Source organism: Hippocampus bargibanti, linkage group LG01, assembly GCF_051943395.1.
Source record: "Hippocampus bargibanti isolate YZ-2025 linkage group LG01, ASM5194339v1, whole genome shotgun sequence".
Taxonomy (NCBI): Eukaryota; Metazoa; Chordata; class Actinopteri; order Syngnathiformes; family Syngnathidae; genus Hippocampus; species Hippocampus bargibanti.
Window position 1 is genome coordinate 2,747,998 of NC_142734.1, and position 18,365 is coordinate 2,766,362.

Below are 18,365 nucleotides of genomic sequence, written 5' to 3' on the forward strand. Positions count from 1 at the left end.
TAAAGTTTTATTTACCTTTTTGATGGTCGTTGATGGCTTATGGAAGGAGAGTCACCTTCCATAAGGACTGTTGGTAACTTAACCTCTGGTGCTGTTCGGTCGTGTGCTTCCGCCGAAGATCACTCCGCCAGCCGTGGTGGGTGTGTATTATGAAAATAGTGCTTATTATAAGGTTTAATTTTCATAAATTTGACGTTTGTAAGACAAAAAGTTTGTAAGTTGAGGTCTCACTGTAATAATAAATAATAATAATAATAATAATAATAATAATAATAATAATAATAATAATAATAATAATAATAATAATAATAAATACTGACTGACCGACCGACGGATCGAACAACAGACCAACTGACCAACCGGTGTGACGGACAGACGGATAGCTGGATACATACAAACCAAGGCAAAACACAGGGTCAACATCATTCCACTTTATAAACAAGACACTTTACAAGTTTACATAAAAAAAACGAAAACTATTTAACTTACTGATAACGTCTGTGCAAACATCCCAAATGTCCCACCACCACTGTCAAAGTGCACAGTGACTGGAAGACCACCGCAAAGTGCGTCTTCACCACTCACATACTGTGGGGTCACGACAGCACAGGACCGGAGGGGCTTAGCTTAGCTTAGCTTAGCTTAGCTTACACGGTTGACACTTTTTACGGACATCGTTACACGGCAAGGCCCGAAAAGAGCGACAAACAACATAGAGAAGCATGCAAACAGAAAACAACTCATACATGACAACAGTAATCCACTGGCCGTATATATTATATTCACAATCAATATATTACATTTGTTCTCAATATATTCAAAAGTAGCACGCTTGTTGGATTCGCCGCTTGACACCTTCTTGTGGCACTCAGGTTAGACGTTTATAAATATTCTATTTTCCCTGCACCTCCAGCTTTCCGTGTCATGCAGTCGGAATATCGGAAGCAATGTTGCACTTATATTATATAGACATATCAGATAATCAGCTTTCTGGTATGATTTCAGGATGAACATAAAATGTTGCAGAATCACTACATGGGGTTTAATTTAAAGGACAACCGACGTCACTTTTTTGTTTCTTAACTGACATCAGAAAAAAACACTGAAAAAAACACTGAAAAAAACACGCAGGCTGATATTTTTAGTCAAATGTAAAACACCAATAAAAATGACTTAAAGTGTCCCAAAACTACTTCAAATTGAACCCGGAAGTGGCCAGTTTCAGAAGGTCCCGCCCCCTTGGTCGTGACATCACGACAGGACGTCTTTGCCTTGCTCGAGAATCAAAACAATGGCTTCAGATTCGGAGAAGATGCTTTCTTGTGACTCATCTCGTTATGAATATGATTCAAATAGTTCTGAAGAGGAAAGCATACATGTTTTTTTTTTGCACATCGTCTGGCAGTGAATGAGTTAAGATATTGTGCAAATAAGTAAAAAAAAAAAAAGTATGCGATGCAGTGAATGTGAAAAATGTGAACTGTGGTGCACTTTAAGTTCACCCTGAAATTTTCATGCCAAAGTCCAATATCAAAATTTTCGCTTATGTCATCATCGTCGCTCGCGGTTGTGTTAGGAAACATATCATGGTTGGTCTGGAAGGTAACTTAATCAAAAAATAATAATAATAACTTCAATCGTGACTATGTCCTAAACTTGAAAGCTGGACAAACAAGAGACACGACATTGGAACCATTGGAATGCGCTCATTGGTGAGGTGTGCAATCCACCACATGCACCCGCTACGAAGAAGACAAAACCACCAATATGGTACAGTGATACCTCGGTTTACGAACCCCTTGGCTTATGAACTTTTCGGTTGACGAACGTTACATTTATGAATATTTTACCTTGGCATGCGAACTATCTTTTGGGATACACACGGAGCTGCCGCAATGAGTGATGTGTCGTTCGCGAACGAGCCCGTTCTCCTAACAAGAAAATGGCAGCCGGCTTGTTTTGGTCCTCTAATCCCATCAATCAGGCTGCACAAATATCCCGCACAAGCCATCTGTACAATTGATGCAAAAAGCTATCAACCCAGCTAAAAAGAACACAATTGATGAGGAACTAGGTAAAATTATAGCAGAGAACGCTCCTACAAGGGATCATTCCGCAAGACGGTGAAAGAAAAAGTGTTTAATGCTGATGAAACCGCCCACACTATTCCATCAAGCCATCAACGACCATCACAAAGGTAAATAAAACGACTTTGTTATACACTACAGTTTATTTATTTAATTATAATACCATAGCACATTTATGATACTGCACATAAAATAAGGTATACAGTATTTTGTGTCATTTTATTTCTTTAATTATAATACCATAGCATATTTATGATACATAACATAAGGTATATTTTGTGTAGTTTTAAGGCTTAGAAAATTAGAAAGTAGAAAATGATGTTTTATGGGGACCTGGGAACGGATTATTCTCATTTTAATGGTTTCCTATGGGAAATTAATTTTTGGGATACACACCTTTCGCTTACACACTCTGTCTGGGAACCAATTGAGTTCGTAAGCCAATGGTATCACTGCACTTGAACGGCATGACGGCGTCGAGCGTCAAACCAATGGAGGAGATGCACAAACATGCATGAACAACAACCACGAAAAGTCCAACTGGGATACCTCAAACGCCAAAAGCGCCACTAACCGAGACCTTGCTCGTCGCTCTCCGCATGTCGTCGGCTTGTGCGTTTGCGCTGTTGCTCTTTCGGACTGGACTGCTCCCAGTAGGACTGGCAGTACTGGTTGATCAGTCTGATCTCAGGCGGGAAAGGTGTGGAAGCGAAGGACCATCGAGGGTAAGGTCGCACCGCGCGAGTCTCAGGGTCGTTCTCGGCTTCGTCGTCATCTCGAGCGCTCAAAGCCAAAACGATGTCTCGATCGAGGATACGTAGCGCCACGCGGGCTACCGTGTGTTTAAAGTTGTTCTCGGTGGCCAGGCAGTGGTAAAGCCCCGCGTCCGATCCGTTCAGGGATTTGAGAAGGATGCCGTGGTTGGTCTTCAGGACATCGCCCGAACGGTTGAGCTGAGGAGAAAAACAGTCGGAATGTAACGGAGAAAACGATGACATCAAACGATGACAGTGGCCATACAACGAAAAGCTATGATGGACAGCACCCTGACAGCACTGGGTAGCTCCGTCAGCCAGAGACTGTTACACCCGCCCTGCAAGAAGGAGAGGTACCGCCGCTCGTTCCTACCGACTGCTGTTTCAATTCTCAATAATCACATGTGGAAAAAAAAATATGGACATTTGTACTGTAATATATGGGTTGATGCAATACAGCTACATATATCAATACAGTGAAACCTCGGTTTACGAACCCCTTGGCTTACGAACTTTTCGGTTTTACAAACGTTACGTTTAGGAACATTTTACCTTGGCATACGAATTTTCATACACGGAGCTGCCTCAATCAGCGATGTGTCGTTTGCGAATGAGCCCGTTATTCTAAGAACAAGATGGCAGCCGACTGTTTTTGTCCTCTATTCCCCCGCCCCCAGTCTTCGGTTAAAGCCACGTGATTGGTCAAGAACGCAGCAGTGACGGGAGGTGGTTTAAAACATTAAAGAGACAGGGAGACGACAGTGAGAGAGATTCAACTTTGATAGTTCAAAGGCAGAGTGTAGACTGCAAGGTTAAAATATCCCATCAATCAGGCTACACAAACAACCCGCACAAGCCATCTGTACACTTGATGCAAAAAGCTATCAACCCAGCTAAACAAAACATAATTGATGAGGAACAAGATAAAATTATCGCAGAGAAAGCACCTACAAGGGATCATTCCTCAAGATGGTGATAGAAGAAGGCTACGCTCCTCATCAAGTGTTTAATGCTGATGACTCATTCCATCAAGCCATCAACGACTATCACAAAGGTAAATAAAACGACTTTATTATACAGTACAGTTTATGTCTTTAATTATAACACCATTCCTCATTTATTATACATAAAATGTACAAGATGGCGCCCAAGCTCCATTGGAAATGGGCTGATTTGTCTGCTGGGAATTTGTGTCAACTAGTATCAAATAGTAGTCTTGGTGCAACACGCAAAAACTCACCATCGCGTTATTTATGTGTTTTTCTTCTAATTTCGCCATTAACACGGATCAACACGATGTTTTCAGACCGAACAAAGTACCCAAAATGCATTGCGGGTCACTTTCTAGGTCAGGGGTGTTCCTTCAGTGACGTCACGTCGGGCATCGTAATCAACTCGAAAACAAGACTTCCTGAATATTCAGCGCGAGTCTTAAAATGTTAAATATAGCTTTATGCGGTGGAATCTTTGTAAAATACGCTCAGTAGAAGTCATTTGAAGTGATTTTACAAATTATGGATGCAACTTCAGAAGTGTCGGTTGTCCTTTAAATCTTGTCTGATCCATACATTGGTCGGAAATCATTATTCATTTCTCATCAAAAGCCCCTTTTCTAGTCTTGCTTTTGTTTTACAGTTTGAGGTGCAAAATATATGAGCGTCAAAGTCACTTATTTTCTTCACGTTTTGTTCTGAAACTAACGGTTTTGATGACGCCGACATATGTTGATGACTACAGTGCAAATCTTTTTTTTCTGACCTTTTTTTTTTGTGTGGTAGTTTTGCTTTAAAAACGTCTGAAAGTCAATGGATTCATTTTGGTGATGATCCAAAAAAATGTCGGGTTGTCACGACGAGCAATAGGGCTCCGTCTCAAATAGCGAGCGACTCGCCGAAAGCGACGTTCCTTACCAATTTCCTTTTGCCATTACTCTGGAAAAGCCACTTGATGGAGGCCTGAGGTGAGCGAGGCTGACACTCCAAAAAGGTGCTGCTACCTTTCACCCCGAACTGCACCGTTTCTCGCAGACGTTTCTCAACTGGAAGCACACACAAACGGCATCGCAAAGACTTAGTTCAATATAGATATTGATTAGGATTCTTTTTTTTTTAATTCAATGACGTTAACATGCATGTTTTCAGAATTTGAAAAGATAGCATAAAGCAAAAACTTTTTTTTGTGATATAATGCAACTATTGTTTATTTTTCTCCTTATAATAAAAACAGATAACATTGTGTAATATTTAACTTAAAACAAAATATTGTACTTTTTTTTTAAACTCATGCACTTCCCTTCCCGATAAAGCGCTGGTCAGACCTCTGGGAAAAATTATTATTATTATTATTATTATTATTATTATTATTATTATTATTATTATTATTATCATTATTATTTATTATTACTATTATTATTTTTTAAAATCCCACAAGGGGGCAAAATTTGCCTTTTTTACAACCGCCCCCATTTCAAGCTCACATAACTCCAGACTCTTATATCTTAGGAATTAACAAACTTTTTTTTTTTGATGAAAGAAGAGAGTCTAAGCTTTCTTACGCTGCATTGAATGTTTATGTACAGGTAACGTCCGAGTTACGACCGGGTTCCGTTCCGACAAAATGGTCGTAAGTCAAACGGTTGTAAGTCGAAATCCATTCAAAATGGCCGACGCTACGTTTACACGACAGGATAATAATAATAATAATAATAATAATAATAATAATAATAATAATAATAATAAATAAATACATAAATAAATAATAATAATAATGATACTACTATAATAATAATAATAATAATAATAATAATAATAATAATAATAATAATAATAATAATAACAATAATAAATTTTATTTTAAGCACCTTTCAAAGCTGTCAAGGACACTGTTAAACAAACACAATTAAAGTGTGATTTCTTCTAAATTTCCTTTTTTTATTTTGGAAGAAATGTCCTTATTATCACTATTTTTAATTGTTCTTTCCATGTTTTAAACAAAGTGAAAATACGCACATCTATTTTCTATCATGCTTATCATTGCTTTCGATGCATAGGAAAGCTCCTTTCAGAGGCGAGAGGGTGGATGCACGCTGAACAGATCACCGGCCAACCTCAGAGTGTATTCAAATGCCGTTTAGTTTCATTGATATGTCACCTTTGACCCAAACATACATAAGGCCAACAGACCTTTGGCATTAAATCCTCGACACTGCCTGAGAGGATCGCCGTGCTTGACATCCTGTCTTCTACTCCTCCTGCAACAGATCACAAAAGCCGTCCATCGTCATTTTTGTCGGCCATTTTGTCGGCCATTTTATCTGCAATGTGCTGAGCACGAGTGATGTGTCGTTCGCGAACGACACGGTTTTTAGAGCCGATCTCTGAAGTGAACGAAGAGAGCCGGCTCCTAATAAGGAACCGGAAAATGGGAGCCGCCTGATTTTCAGCCATTTTCAATTGTAGATGACAAAGGATTCATAAAATATACTTATGATCTCAACCCAATCTATGCAATTACAAGCAGGAAATATCCCCATTGTTGGGCTATTAAACGCTTCTGATTCTGATTCTGAAAACACTTACCAGAATCATATCACAAAGAATGTGCTGGAGTCCAAGAATGGGTCAAAAAGTAACCACAGGGAAAATGAAGTTAGTGGATGCTTTCTGTGCAAGTATAAATAAAGCCATATAAATAAAAATATTTGAAATAGTGTATTTTTTTACACGACTAATTCGTTTTTCACATAATTTTACATGATTTTTGGTAGTGAATTAATTTAAGCAACAAAAAAATGAAGAGCCATTTGGGAGCCAAAAGAGTCGAATCTTTTTTTAGTGAGCCGAGCCAAAAGAACCGGCTCTCTGAAAGGAGCCGGAATTCCCATCACGACAACAGATCACACGAGCCGTCCGTCGTCATTTTTGTCTGCCATTTTGTCTGCCATTTTGTCGGCCATTTTGTCTGCCATTTTATCTGCAATGTGCTGAGCACCTCTTAGTGGAAGGTGTGAAGGCCGAGCAACTCTCCCCGTCCCAGGCGCAGTATGGATCCCGAGCCAGGCAGCAGTCGGAGCAGGCTCGACCATAAACGTCGCAGCGGTGCAGCGACACCTGCGTCAATCCCGCATCCGATGACACGTACAGCTGTTGCTGCGAGGCGCAAGATAAAATATAACATAGGTGAGTCATGATGTCCTCACGTAGTCGTGAAGCGCCGTAATGGTTACTTACTCGTTTCGAGGAGATCTTCATGGTTTTGACGGGAGCTCGACTCTGTGAAAGTATTCAAAAAAATGGACTTGAAATGGAAAAAATGGAAAATTAAAATAGAATCGTGACAAAACGGTGACGAGGACACATACCCGGAACACTTCCACTTCCTCTAAAGTTAGCTCCTCCATGCTAGTGGGATCTTTGGGCAAAACGATCACCTTCTGGATGGTGCCGCGATCTTCGTAGAGCGAAGTTACATCATGGAAAAGAAGTAAACATAAGATATCTGCGGCTGGATGGATGCCCGCGATGAGAAACAAGGAGCGTCAGCGCAGAGCGCTGATGCCTATGTGGTACTGCTGCGGCTTGGAATTGAAGCGGATTTACAGTACGTGGGATAGGAGATGTGAAACAACTTCTTTTTGTCAATGGATGCTACAGCTTCGTGTTTGCTTTTGACATTTACATTGGAGCAAACGTGCACATTTCACCATGACGTCCCTAATCCACTGGGGAAAAAGATGCTTAGATAATTTAATCTAGAATTGCTTCATACGACAAAAAGGGCACAGAAAGTGCTTAAGATTGAATGACAGTGTTCATTTGTGTTGTCATATTATTTATTTACTTTTTTGTTGTTTTGACTTCAAGATGGCGCCGCGAGAGTGGCTGCCTTTACAGCAGCTCCAGTATTTTGTTTGTGTACTTCTTCCTTTCCTTTCTTCTTACTTTCATCACTTTGCTGCTGTGAAATGTAAATTTCTCCAATACGAGACTAATAAAGGCTAATCCAATACAATACAATACAATACAATACAATACAATACAATACAATACAATAAAGGGAATCGCACCTTTTGCATTTTCTGGGACGCTACATTGGAGTCCTGACAGCTCAAATTGATACGGAAAGACTTCTTTAATCGACTGCAAACATTTATGCTTTCCACTTCAGAAGTATTTGAACCATATTCTCCGAATCTGAAGCCATTGTTTTGATTCTAGAGCAAGGCGTGACATCACGAACAAGGGGGCGGGACCTTCTGAAACTCTTCATCTCCGAGGTCATTTTGAAGTAGTTTTGGGACACTTTAATTCATTTTTATCGGTGTTTTGCATTTGACTAAAAATATCAGCCTGCGTGTTTTGGGCATTTGAGATGCTATAAAACGTTTTTCTGGTTTCAGGTAGGGGAAAAAATGGTGTCGGTTGTCCTTTAAAGTCTGAATAGCCTCGTATTTGACATTAAAAAGCCTCACCTGTGCCAAGAAACAGCACCTCGTAGCGTCCATCCACAGCATCCACCTGATCCACCACCAGGGCCGTGAAGCGGTAGTCCACACCGGTTCTCACCACTAGAGGGCGGCGGTGGATAGGATAGACGGGCCGGTACATGAGCGGGTGAGCCCGGATGAAATTGACAGCCTCATCGGAGAAACTCTTGGAGGAACGGACCCCAGGGGTGAATGTTCCTCCCGGGCACTAGATGACAAAGAAGAGGTGAGTCTTAAAGCTTCGTGTTTTTAATAGGAGCAAAGAGAGCTGAGACGCACCGTTCCCGGTCGAGGGTACGGGATCTTGCCGTTGTACTCCGTCCATTGGTAATTGTGGCCATGCTTGTGGGCAAACGGCCCGTTGAAGACATTTCGGATGTCGCCCATGGAGTAGACGCAGACTGCTGAGCCTTTGAACACGGAGCTGGAACACAGACAAATTTCCCTACTGATTGATTTTTTTTCATATCTTTTTGATATATATATTGATATATCTGATCGATTTTTTTTCATATGAGGGGATGGGGGAAACAAAATGTATACGTACACTGTATTTTCCGGTGTATAAGGCGCACCCCCAATGAATGGTGTATTTTAAAACTTTTTCCATAATCAGTGATACCTCGGGTTACGCCAGAAAGTGTGTGTCTGCCAAACATGTGTTTCCCATAAGAAACCATTAAAAATGTCAATAATCCATTCCCAGGTTCAGAGGAAAGTTGCATCCATAATTTGTACAATGGCTTCAAATGACTTCTACAGAGCGTATTTTACAAAGATTCCACGTCAGATAGCTATATTTTACGTTTTAAGACTCGCGCTGAATATTCAGGAAGTCTTATTTTTGAGTTGGCGACGATTCCTGACGTGACGTCACTAAAGGAACGCCCCTGACCGAGAAAGCGACACACAATGCATTTTGGGTACTTTGTTTGGTGTGAAAACTTTGTGTTGATGGCGAAATTAGAAGGAAAACACATAAACAACGCGATGGTGAATTGTTGTGTGTTGCACCAAGACTACTATTTGATACTAGTTGACACCCAGCAGACAAATTAGCCCATTTCCAATGGAGCTTAGGCGCCATATTGTGAATTTTATGTATAATAAATGTGGTATGGTATTATACTTAAAGAAATAAACTGTACTATATAATAAAGTCATTTTATTTACCGTTGTCGATGGCTTGCTGTCATTGATGGCTCGAATTTATATATGAGGACTCCTTTAATCGATTGCAAACATTTATGCTTTGATTCGAGAGCAAGGCAAGACGTCCTGGTGTGACGTCACGAACAAGGGGGCGGGGCCTTCTGAAACTCGCCATTTCCAGGGTCATTTTGATGTAGTTTTGGGACACTTTAAGTCATTTTTATTGGTGTTTTGCATTTGACTAAAAATATCACACTGCATGTTTTGGGTATTTTAGATGTTATAAAACGTTTTTCTGATGTTAGTTAGGAAACCAAAAAACGGTGTCGGTTGTGCTTTAAGTTTTGATTAATATTTGGGAATGGAAATAATAAATAACACCCAGATTGAATCAATTCCCTGTTGGAATGTAAAAAAAAAAAAACAATAAAAAAACAATCAGAAGATTGAGTCTGCTCACCCCGCAGTAGTAAAGAGTGCGAACACCATCGGGTTTCGTTCATCCTGAGTCGGCTGAATAAATACATCACCTGCGGGATAAAGCGAGCGTGCACAAATCAATAAGAGAGAATTTTCCGTGAAAACGCAATTATGTCGTGGCTCACTCACGTAATTCATCGAATCGCGTTTCCACTCCATCATCGCCGATGACCGAGCAGATAAGACGAGCTTTGAGAAACGTGGTCCAGCGGTTCACCAGAGATTTCTGACCCCCTTCATCATTCTAAAGACAAACGAAAAGAGGTTCATTGTATCAAGTTACGCTTTTGGATTGGAAAGGTAAAAAGGGGAAAAAGGAAAGGAAGAAGTATTCATACATAACATAAACAAACATTTTCAATTTTCTTTAGTTACGACACAATCAATCCTGTGCTACAGTGATACCTTAACTGGTTCCCAGACAGAGTGTGTCAGGCGAAAAATGTGTATCCCAAAAATTAATTTCCCATAGGAAACCATTAAAATGAGAATAATCCGTTCCAAGGTCCCCATAAAACATAATTTTAACTAAATAAGCCTTAAAACTACACAAAATATACCTTATTTTATGTATAATCAATGTGCTATGGTATTATAATTAAAGAAATAAACTGTACTATATAGTAAAGCCGGTTTCATCAGCATTAAACACTTGATGTAGCCTTCTTCTTTCAACTTCTTTCTTGAGGAATGATCCCCTGTAGGTGCTTTCTCTGCTATAATTTTACCTAGTTCCTCATCAATTGTGTTCTTTTTAGCTGGGTTGATAGTTTTTTTCCATCAAGTGTACAGATGGCTTGTGCGGGTTATTTGTGGAGCCTAATTGATGGGAATTTTAACCTTGCAGTCTACACTCTGCTTTTGAACTATCAAAGTTGAAACAAGTCCAAATTTCACAGTTTTCTCTCCATTTTCTCACTCTCTCTCTCTCTGTTGTCTGCCTGTATCTTTAATGTTTAAACCACCTCCCCTCATTGCTGCGTTCTTGACCAATCATGTGGCTTTAATCGAAGACTCGGTCGGGGTGTGGAATAGAGGATAAAAAAAAAGTCGGCTGCCATTTTCTTTTTGGAGAACGGCCTCACTCTCTGTCTGTAACCCCTCCCCCCCCACACACTCCCCTCACTGCTGCGTTCTTGACCAATCACGTGGCTGGGGCCGGGGAATAGAAGATAAAAATGAGTCGGCTGCCATTTTCTTGTTAGGAGAACGGGCTCATTTGCGAACGACACATCACTCATTGTGGCGCTCCATGTGGATCCCGAAAAATAGTTTGTATGCCAAGGATACATTTTCATCAATTTAACGTTCGTAAACTGGAAAATTCATAAGCCAAGGGGTTCGTAACCCGAGGTATGACTGTATTTGCACAGGGGACTCACCAGGCATACTCTGCCCACTCTGGCCAAGATGTTGGGGCCTCCGCTGGAGTCTAAGCTCTTCTCACGGAAAAAGAAGTATAGCTTGTCGTCGTTGCTCTCTGCACTGTCGGGGATTTGTTGGATTTGAACAAACACCGGTTCTAGAGGCCCCCCCCCCAAAAAAAAAAAAAATCAGATAAGTAGTGAGACAACTAAGCCAAGTTTCCGGGATGAGTAACGACACAGGAAATAGAACCTGTAATCGACAAAGTTTATCGCCCCACACCCTTCCATTACTCACCGTTGAGCCACCTGGAATCGTACTGTTCTGTCCGGATGGCGCTTCTCCCACCCATGGTCCTAAAGAGAGCTGCATCTGTGCTCATGAAGTCAATATGGACCCCTGCATACAGGTTCCCGTCTAAAGTAGGGAACATTTAGATCAACAAAGAACTCTGAAACATGTTTCATCCGTTTCCTTATTAATTGTTAACAGTGTTTGAAAAAAACGTCTGCCCGTCGGGCAGAAAAACTTTCAGAACGTCGCGGCCCGAGTGGCCGACAACTTCTTCAAGAAAAAAAATAATAATAATACGATTTTTTTCAAATCAAACCTTTGTTTTATTCAATAAAGCAAAATCCTACAAGCCATGTGGACTACTCTTTTTAAGCGCCTTTCAAAACTTTCAAGTACACTTTACAGTCACGGTATAGTCCGAAGCACGAAAAAGGCATCTGATTGGCTGCCGTGCCAAGTATGCAAATTGCCAAACGAACGTTCGTTTGGCAATTTGCATACTTCGGACTATACCGTGACTGTAAAGTGTAGTCACGGTATAGTCCGAGGTACGAAACAGGCTTCTGATTGGCTGCCGTGCCGAGTATGCAAATTGCCAAACGAATGTTCGTTTGGCAAATTGCATACTCGGCACAGCAACCAATCAGAAGCCTGTTTCGTGCTTTGGACTATACCGTGACTGTAAAGTGTACTTGAAAGTTTTGAAAGGCGCTTAAAAAGAGGAGTCCATTGTAAAGTGTACTTGAGAGTTTTGAAAGCAGCTTAGAAAGACGAGTCCACGTGGCTTTGAGCAGACAACGCAACGCAAACATTGCATTGCGCACCATGACCACAAACGACAACTGGAACAAAATCTTCAGCAAGGAAGCATTTGTGGTAGGTACTTCCTTTATTTCAAAAAATCGTTTATACTTCGTAAGAATGTTTTTATTTTTTTGCAATTAGTTGTCTTATTGTGTTTCAAGTTGTGAAAAATGGGGCAGGCAACTTTATGGCAGGCAACTTTTCACAGTTGTCTGCCCGGGTGTCCGCTAAATTTTTGTCATGAGTTTCAGACACTGTTGTTGATTACAAAGGGTTCTTACGAATGAGAACTGCGACATTCTCCTCTTTGGGATCATAGGAACATTTTCCCTTCCCGGAGTCCACATACCCGGGGACCAGTCGAAACAGGTAGTCCTGCAGAGATGGATTTCAGTCAGCATAAAAATAGATGGCTTTAAAGGACAACCGACACTTCCGGACAATTGTGGCCATAATTTGTAAAATCACTTCAAATGACTTCTACTGAGCGTATTTTACAAAGATTCCACGGCATATTGCTATATTTTACATTTTAAGACTCGCGTTGAATATTCAGGAAGTCTTGTTTTCCAGTTGGTGACGATTCCTGACATGACGTCACATCAGGAACGCCCCTGACCGAAAAAGCGACACACAATGCATTTTGGGTACTTTGTTTGGTCTGAAAACTTCGTGTTGGTCCGTGTTGATGTAGAAATTAGAAGGAAAACACATAAATAATGCAATGGTGAATTGTTGTGTGTTGCACTAAGACTACTATTTGATACTAGTTGACATAAATTCCCAGCAGACAAATCAGCCCATTTCCAACAAAGCTTGGGCGCCATCTTGTGCATTTTCTGGGACGCTACGTTGGTACGGCTCGAATTGATACGGGCGGACATCTTTAATCGATTGCAAACATGTATGCTTTCCTCTTCGGAACTATTTGAATCATATTCATAACTGGATGAGTAACAAGAAAGCATCTTCTCCGAATCTGAAGCCATTGTTTTGATTCTAGAACAAGGCAAGACGTCTTGGCGTGACGACACGAACAAGGGGGCGGGACCTTCTGAAACTTGCCAGTCATTTTGAAGTAGTTTTGGGACACTTTAACTCATTTTTAATTGGTGTTTTGCATTCGACTAAAAATATCAGTCTGCGTGTTTTGGGTATTTTAGATGCTATAAAACGTTTTTCTGATGTCAGTTAGGAAACAAAAAAGTGGTGTCGCTTGTCCTTTAAAGTAACAAGGCAGCACAGGAAAATCATAAACAAATCAGTGTCCCAGTTTGTACTCCTGAAATATTTAGCAGGACAAAGTTTCCAGGTCTGCCGTACAGAGATTTTAATCTGCGAATGTCCCTCGAGGGGATGTGGCAATGTGTTCACCTCAGCCCTCCAGCCTCTGTTGATGAATGTGCAGATGGGTTGGTAAGCCCCCGTTCCGCAGGTGTAGAGATGGGTGCGGTTCCAAGGCTCGATCAAGCGTACAAAGTTGGCGCATTCGCCCTGGACAACGGGGAATTTCAACATACTCTTTACATGCTCTTGATTTTGAAAGCAAAGAATGTCAATACAAGATGGCACCTGTCTTCCTTTTCCTGTCATCTGGCACTCCCCTTTCCTCTTGGCAGATGCCGGCCAGTGGATCTGGTTTGAACACACAAATGATTTATTAGGGAGTCAGCATGAATAATAAATGTCTCTCATATCATTATTCAGTGCCTAGCAGTGGCGGGCCGTCAGGGCCTGCATGGCCTTCGCTGCAGGCCTAAAAATATCTCAATCACAGAGTAATGTGAATTATATTTTGTACATGCATTCTTATTGAATACAGTGATACCTTGGCTTACGAACCTAATTGGTTCCCAGACAGAGTGTTTAAGGCGAAAAATGTGTATCCCAAAAAATAATTTCTCATAGGAAACCATTAAAATGAGAATAATCCGTTCCCAGGTCCCCATAAAACATAATTTTCTACTTTCTAATTTTCTAAGCCTTAAAACTACACAAAATATACCTTATTTTATGTATAATAAATGTGTTACGGAGTGATTCTGGCGTGGGTAGCACTACTGAAGGCCTAGGAGTGACATGCACTATGCACCATTGGCGCCGAGTGATGACAAAAAAAAAGGAATTAACCTACAATAAATGTTTATACATGTAATGTATACATGACAAATAGCAGTCACTGGTCACTTCAATAATGTTGAAGTGACCAGGATGATTTTCCGTTTTTGGAACATCACGGCATTGTGAAGGATTTAACGAATCATGGATCAAGAAAAAAACAAAAAATGCCAAAGAAAGAAAATGTGTTTTTGATTGAGACATATGGTTTCAGTTGCTCCACATAGCTGACAGATTTTTTTTCTTCATTAGTTTTGTGTAGATTTGTCTTTGTTTTTTGTGGTTGCGTGTTCAGAACTGCGATGATTTTATAGCCATGACAACAGAACACAATTCAAAGTTGGTTAAAATAATGTGAGATCGGTCTGGGTCATTAAAAAACTGTTTCACGCAAGATGTGTCTTAAAGGACAACCAGACACCATTTTTTTGTTTCCTAACTGACATCAGAAAAACGTTTTATAGCATATAAAATACCCAAAACACGCAGGCTGATATTTTTAGTTAAATGAAAAACACCAATAAAAATGACTTTAAGTGTCTCAAAACTACATCAAAATGACATCGGAAATGGCGAGTTTGAGAAGGTCCCGCCCCCTTGTTCGTGACGTCACGCTAGGACGTCCTCGCCTTGCTCTAGAATCAAAACAATGGCTTCAGATTCGGAGAAGATGCTTTCTTGTTACTCGTCCAGTTATGAATATGATTCAAATAGTTCTGAAGAGGAAAGCATACATGTTTGCAATCGATTAAAGAAGTCCTTCCGTATCATTTTGTGGCATCTGGACTCCAATGGGCTGATTTGTCTGCTGGGAATTTGTGTCAACTAGTATCAAATAGTAGTCTTGGTGCAACACAACGATTCACCATCGCATTATTTGTGTGTTTTTCTTCTAATTTCAACATCAACACAAAGTTTTCAGACCAAACAAAGTACCCAAAATGCATTGTGTGTCGCTTTCTCGGTCAGGGGCGTTCCTTCAGTGACGTAGGGTGAGGACTCGTCACCAACTCGAAAACAAGACTTCCGGAATATTCAGCGCGAGTCTTAAAACGTAAAATATAGCTATATGCGTTGGAATCTTATTAAAATACGCTCAGTAGAAGTCATTTGAAGCCATTTTAGAAATTATGGACATCCTGAAATACGGAAATGCCCCCATGACGGACGGTATGGTGATTTTTCTGTGACAGCAATTAGTTTCAATCTTGAACAGTACAAAGCGATGTCAGATCTCTTAACATGATCCTTTTAAGATCTGAAATCAAAAATGCCTGAAGCTATCACACACTTCACTGACGTTACACTGCTGCCAAGAAATTAAGTTGACTTTTTCATCTTATATGCGGTCTGATTTGGCCACGCCTGCTAAATTATTCATTTCTGTGAGTCAGTTTCCATTTAATGCCACATTAGCAATAGAAAATAGCAATAGGCTTGCCAAACATTGTCGTCATTTTTTTTTCTTTATGTCTGTGTATATTCTTAGTGATGCAGGTACAGTGATACCTCAGCTTCCGAACTTAATTGGTTCCCAGAAAGTGTGTGTAAGGCAAAAAGTGTCTCTTCCAAACATTAATTTCCCATAGGAAACCATTAAAAAACAACAATAATCCGTTTCCAGGTACCCATAAAACCTAATTTTCTACTAAATAAGCCTTAAAACTACACAAAATATACCTTATTTTATGTATAATAAATGTCTTATTATATTGTTATTAAAAAAATAAACTGTACGATATAATAAAGTCGTTTTATTTACCTTGTGATGGTCGTTGATGTAGTTGCCTCTTGATGATATCCGAGTGAAGTCGCCGTGCTTTCTCGGCGATAATACCCACACTCACACTGTCCCCTGCTAGCCGGTTTTCATTAATTCAAATCAACAGAAGTTTTTCAACCTCTTCTATTGCCTGAGACAGTTGCTTGGACAACACAGAAACAGCCTTAGCCACACGTAGCAATGGTCGACTTAGCATACTGGTAACGGGACGCTAAGTCACACTAACGCACACCTCGTTCATGTTTCTCGATGATCTCCTCTCCGTGTTTCATAGTCCATGTTTATGGCGTCAGTAGTAAGCTTTAAAACTGTTCCGCACCATCCAAAAAAAAAATCAAATCAGATTTTAAGTCTTTTCACTTGCTACTGTAATGCTGAAAATAAATCAAATAAATAAAAATAAATCACTTGCATCTGTGTTTGCGCGTGCACGTGTGTGTATGCGAGTGGGTGCATGCATACTATTAGTGGTTCTTTGTTGACATTATGCATATCCAGAGCCACCAGGTATTCCCTGCTTCCCAGGTACAGGCGACCCTGGTCCTGATCCATCAAGAGGATTCGGTAGTCGCTGGTGTTGAAGGAGAAACTGAAGGGTCGCGCTGCCCGTGTGTCCATCAGTTCTGCAAAGGAAGAACCATTATTCTTGTTGTGATACCGGTAACGTTATTAATCTCTGGTATTCCCTGGAGTTGTTTGAAGTGGAGTTTAATTTAAAGGACAACCGACGTCTCCGGACAAGTTGTGTCCATGATTTGTAAAATGGCTTCAAATGACTTCTGCTGAGCGTATTTGACAAAGATTCCAGCGCATATAAGCTGAATATTCCGGAAGTCTTGATTATGAGTTGGTGACGAGTCCTCACGTGACGTCACGGAAGGAACGCCCCTGACTGAGAAAGCGACACACAATGCATTTTGGGTACTTTGTTTGGTCTGAAAACTTCGTGTTGATGGCGAAATTAGAAGGAAAACAGATAAATAACGCGATGGTGAATCCTTGTGTGTTGTGACAAGACTTCTACAGTGTATTTGATGTTTGCTGACAAAACTTCCCAGGAGACAATTTCCACGGAGCTTTGTCGCCATCTTCTGCCTTTTTTTGGGTACTACTAAAAAGTTTGTCGCTACATTTCTCTCCAGTGGCCTCAAAATGAACGGAATACATTCTTTAATCGATTGCAAATATGTATGCTTTCCTCTTCAGAACTATTTGAATCATATTCATAACTGGATGAGTCACAAGAAAGCATCTTTTCCAAATCTGAAGCCATTGTTTTGATTCGAGAGCAAGGCGAAGACGTCCTTGCGTGACGTCACAAACAAGGGGGCGGGACCTTCTAAAACTGCCCACTTCCGGTTTCGATTTTTTGCAGTTTCAGCACACTTTAAGTCATTTTTATTGTTGTTTTGCATTTGACAAAAAATATCAACTGCGTATTTTGGGTATTTTAAATGCTATAAAACGTTTTTTTTTATGTCAGTTAGGAAACAAAAAAGTGATGTCGGTTGTCCTTTAACACTGCATACCGGACTATGATGCTACATTAAGAAACAAGTGTGATGATTTCAGACCCATAATGCGTATCTGTGATGTATGTTATATAAATGTATGTGACCTGGTTAATGTCTCTTATTCCGTTGTGGATTGTAACTAGGGCAGTATTTTCCAATCCAGCAATTATGATCAAAACCAAGCAATCAGTAAAGTTTTGAAGGGGTGAAATACGCTTTCCGCCATACCTTGAACGAAGTGCAGCAGCTGGATTACAAGTATCAAGTTCAAAGTATCTAGTATACCAGAACATCATCCTCCCACCACATCACCCCAGTCTTCCAAGAGCTCCATTGGCTCCCGGTCAAATATACAATCAACTTTCAAATTCTTCTTTATCCATTTTGCGCTATCCAATAAGTCATCTGGCTAGCTATCTGGCGGGCTACCCAGCGAGCACTTTATTTGCTAGCTATTTGCTATCTATTAGCTATGTAGCTGGCTCGCTAACTATTTAGTTAGCTATCTATTAGATATCCTTATCCTGT

General features: G+C 40.4%; 1 protein-coding gene across 3 annotated transcripts in view; it reads right to left on the reverse strand.

The window, feature by feature from the left end:
• Positions 1-416: 416 nt before the first annotated feature.
• The window catches only part of LOC148902744 (semaphorin-3F-like), a 27,283-nt gene continuing 9,334 nt past the window's right edge, over positions 417-18,365 (reverse strand). For all 3 annotated transcript variants that reach the window (XM_088990141.1, XM_088990125.1, XM_088990133.1), the window contains 16 exons: positions 16,786-16,946; positions 13,995-14,057; positions 13,797-13,916; positions 12,704-12,797; positions 11,622-11,741; positions 11,342-11,481; positions 10,089-10,203; positions 9,940-10,009; positions 8,607-8,751; positions 8,313-8,535; positions 7,203-7,291; positions 7,072-7,113; positions 6,833-6,990; positions 6,025-6,092; positions 4,753-4,880; positions 417-3,040 (listed from right to left, as the gene is read on the reverse strand). In XM_088990141.1, coding sequence (XP_088846267.1) covers positions 2,657-3,040; positions 4,753-4,880; positions 6,025-6,092; positions 6,833-6,990; positions 7,072-7,113; positions 7,203-7,291; positions 8,313-8,535; positions 8,607-8,751; positions 9,940-10,009; positions 10,089-10,203; positions 11,342-11,481; positions 11,622-11,741; positions 12,704-12,797; positions 13,797-13,916; positions 13,995-14,057; positions 16,786-16,946 — 2,120 coding nt within the window. In that variant the 3' untranslated portion in view covers positions 417-2,656. The remainder of the gene's footprint in view (positions 3,041-4,752; positions 4,881-6,024; positions 6,093-6,832; positions 6,991-7,071; positions 7,114-7,202; positions 7,292-8,312; positions 8,536-8,606; positions 8,752-9,939; positions 10,010-10,088; positions 10,204-11,341; positions 11,482-11,621; positions 11,742-12,703; positions 12,798-13,796; positions 13,917-13,994; positions 14,058-16,785; positions 16,947-18,365) is intronic.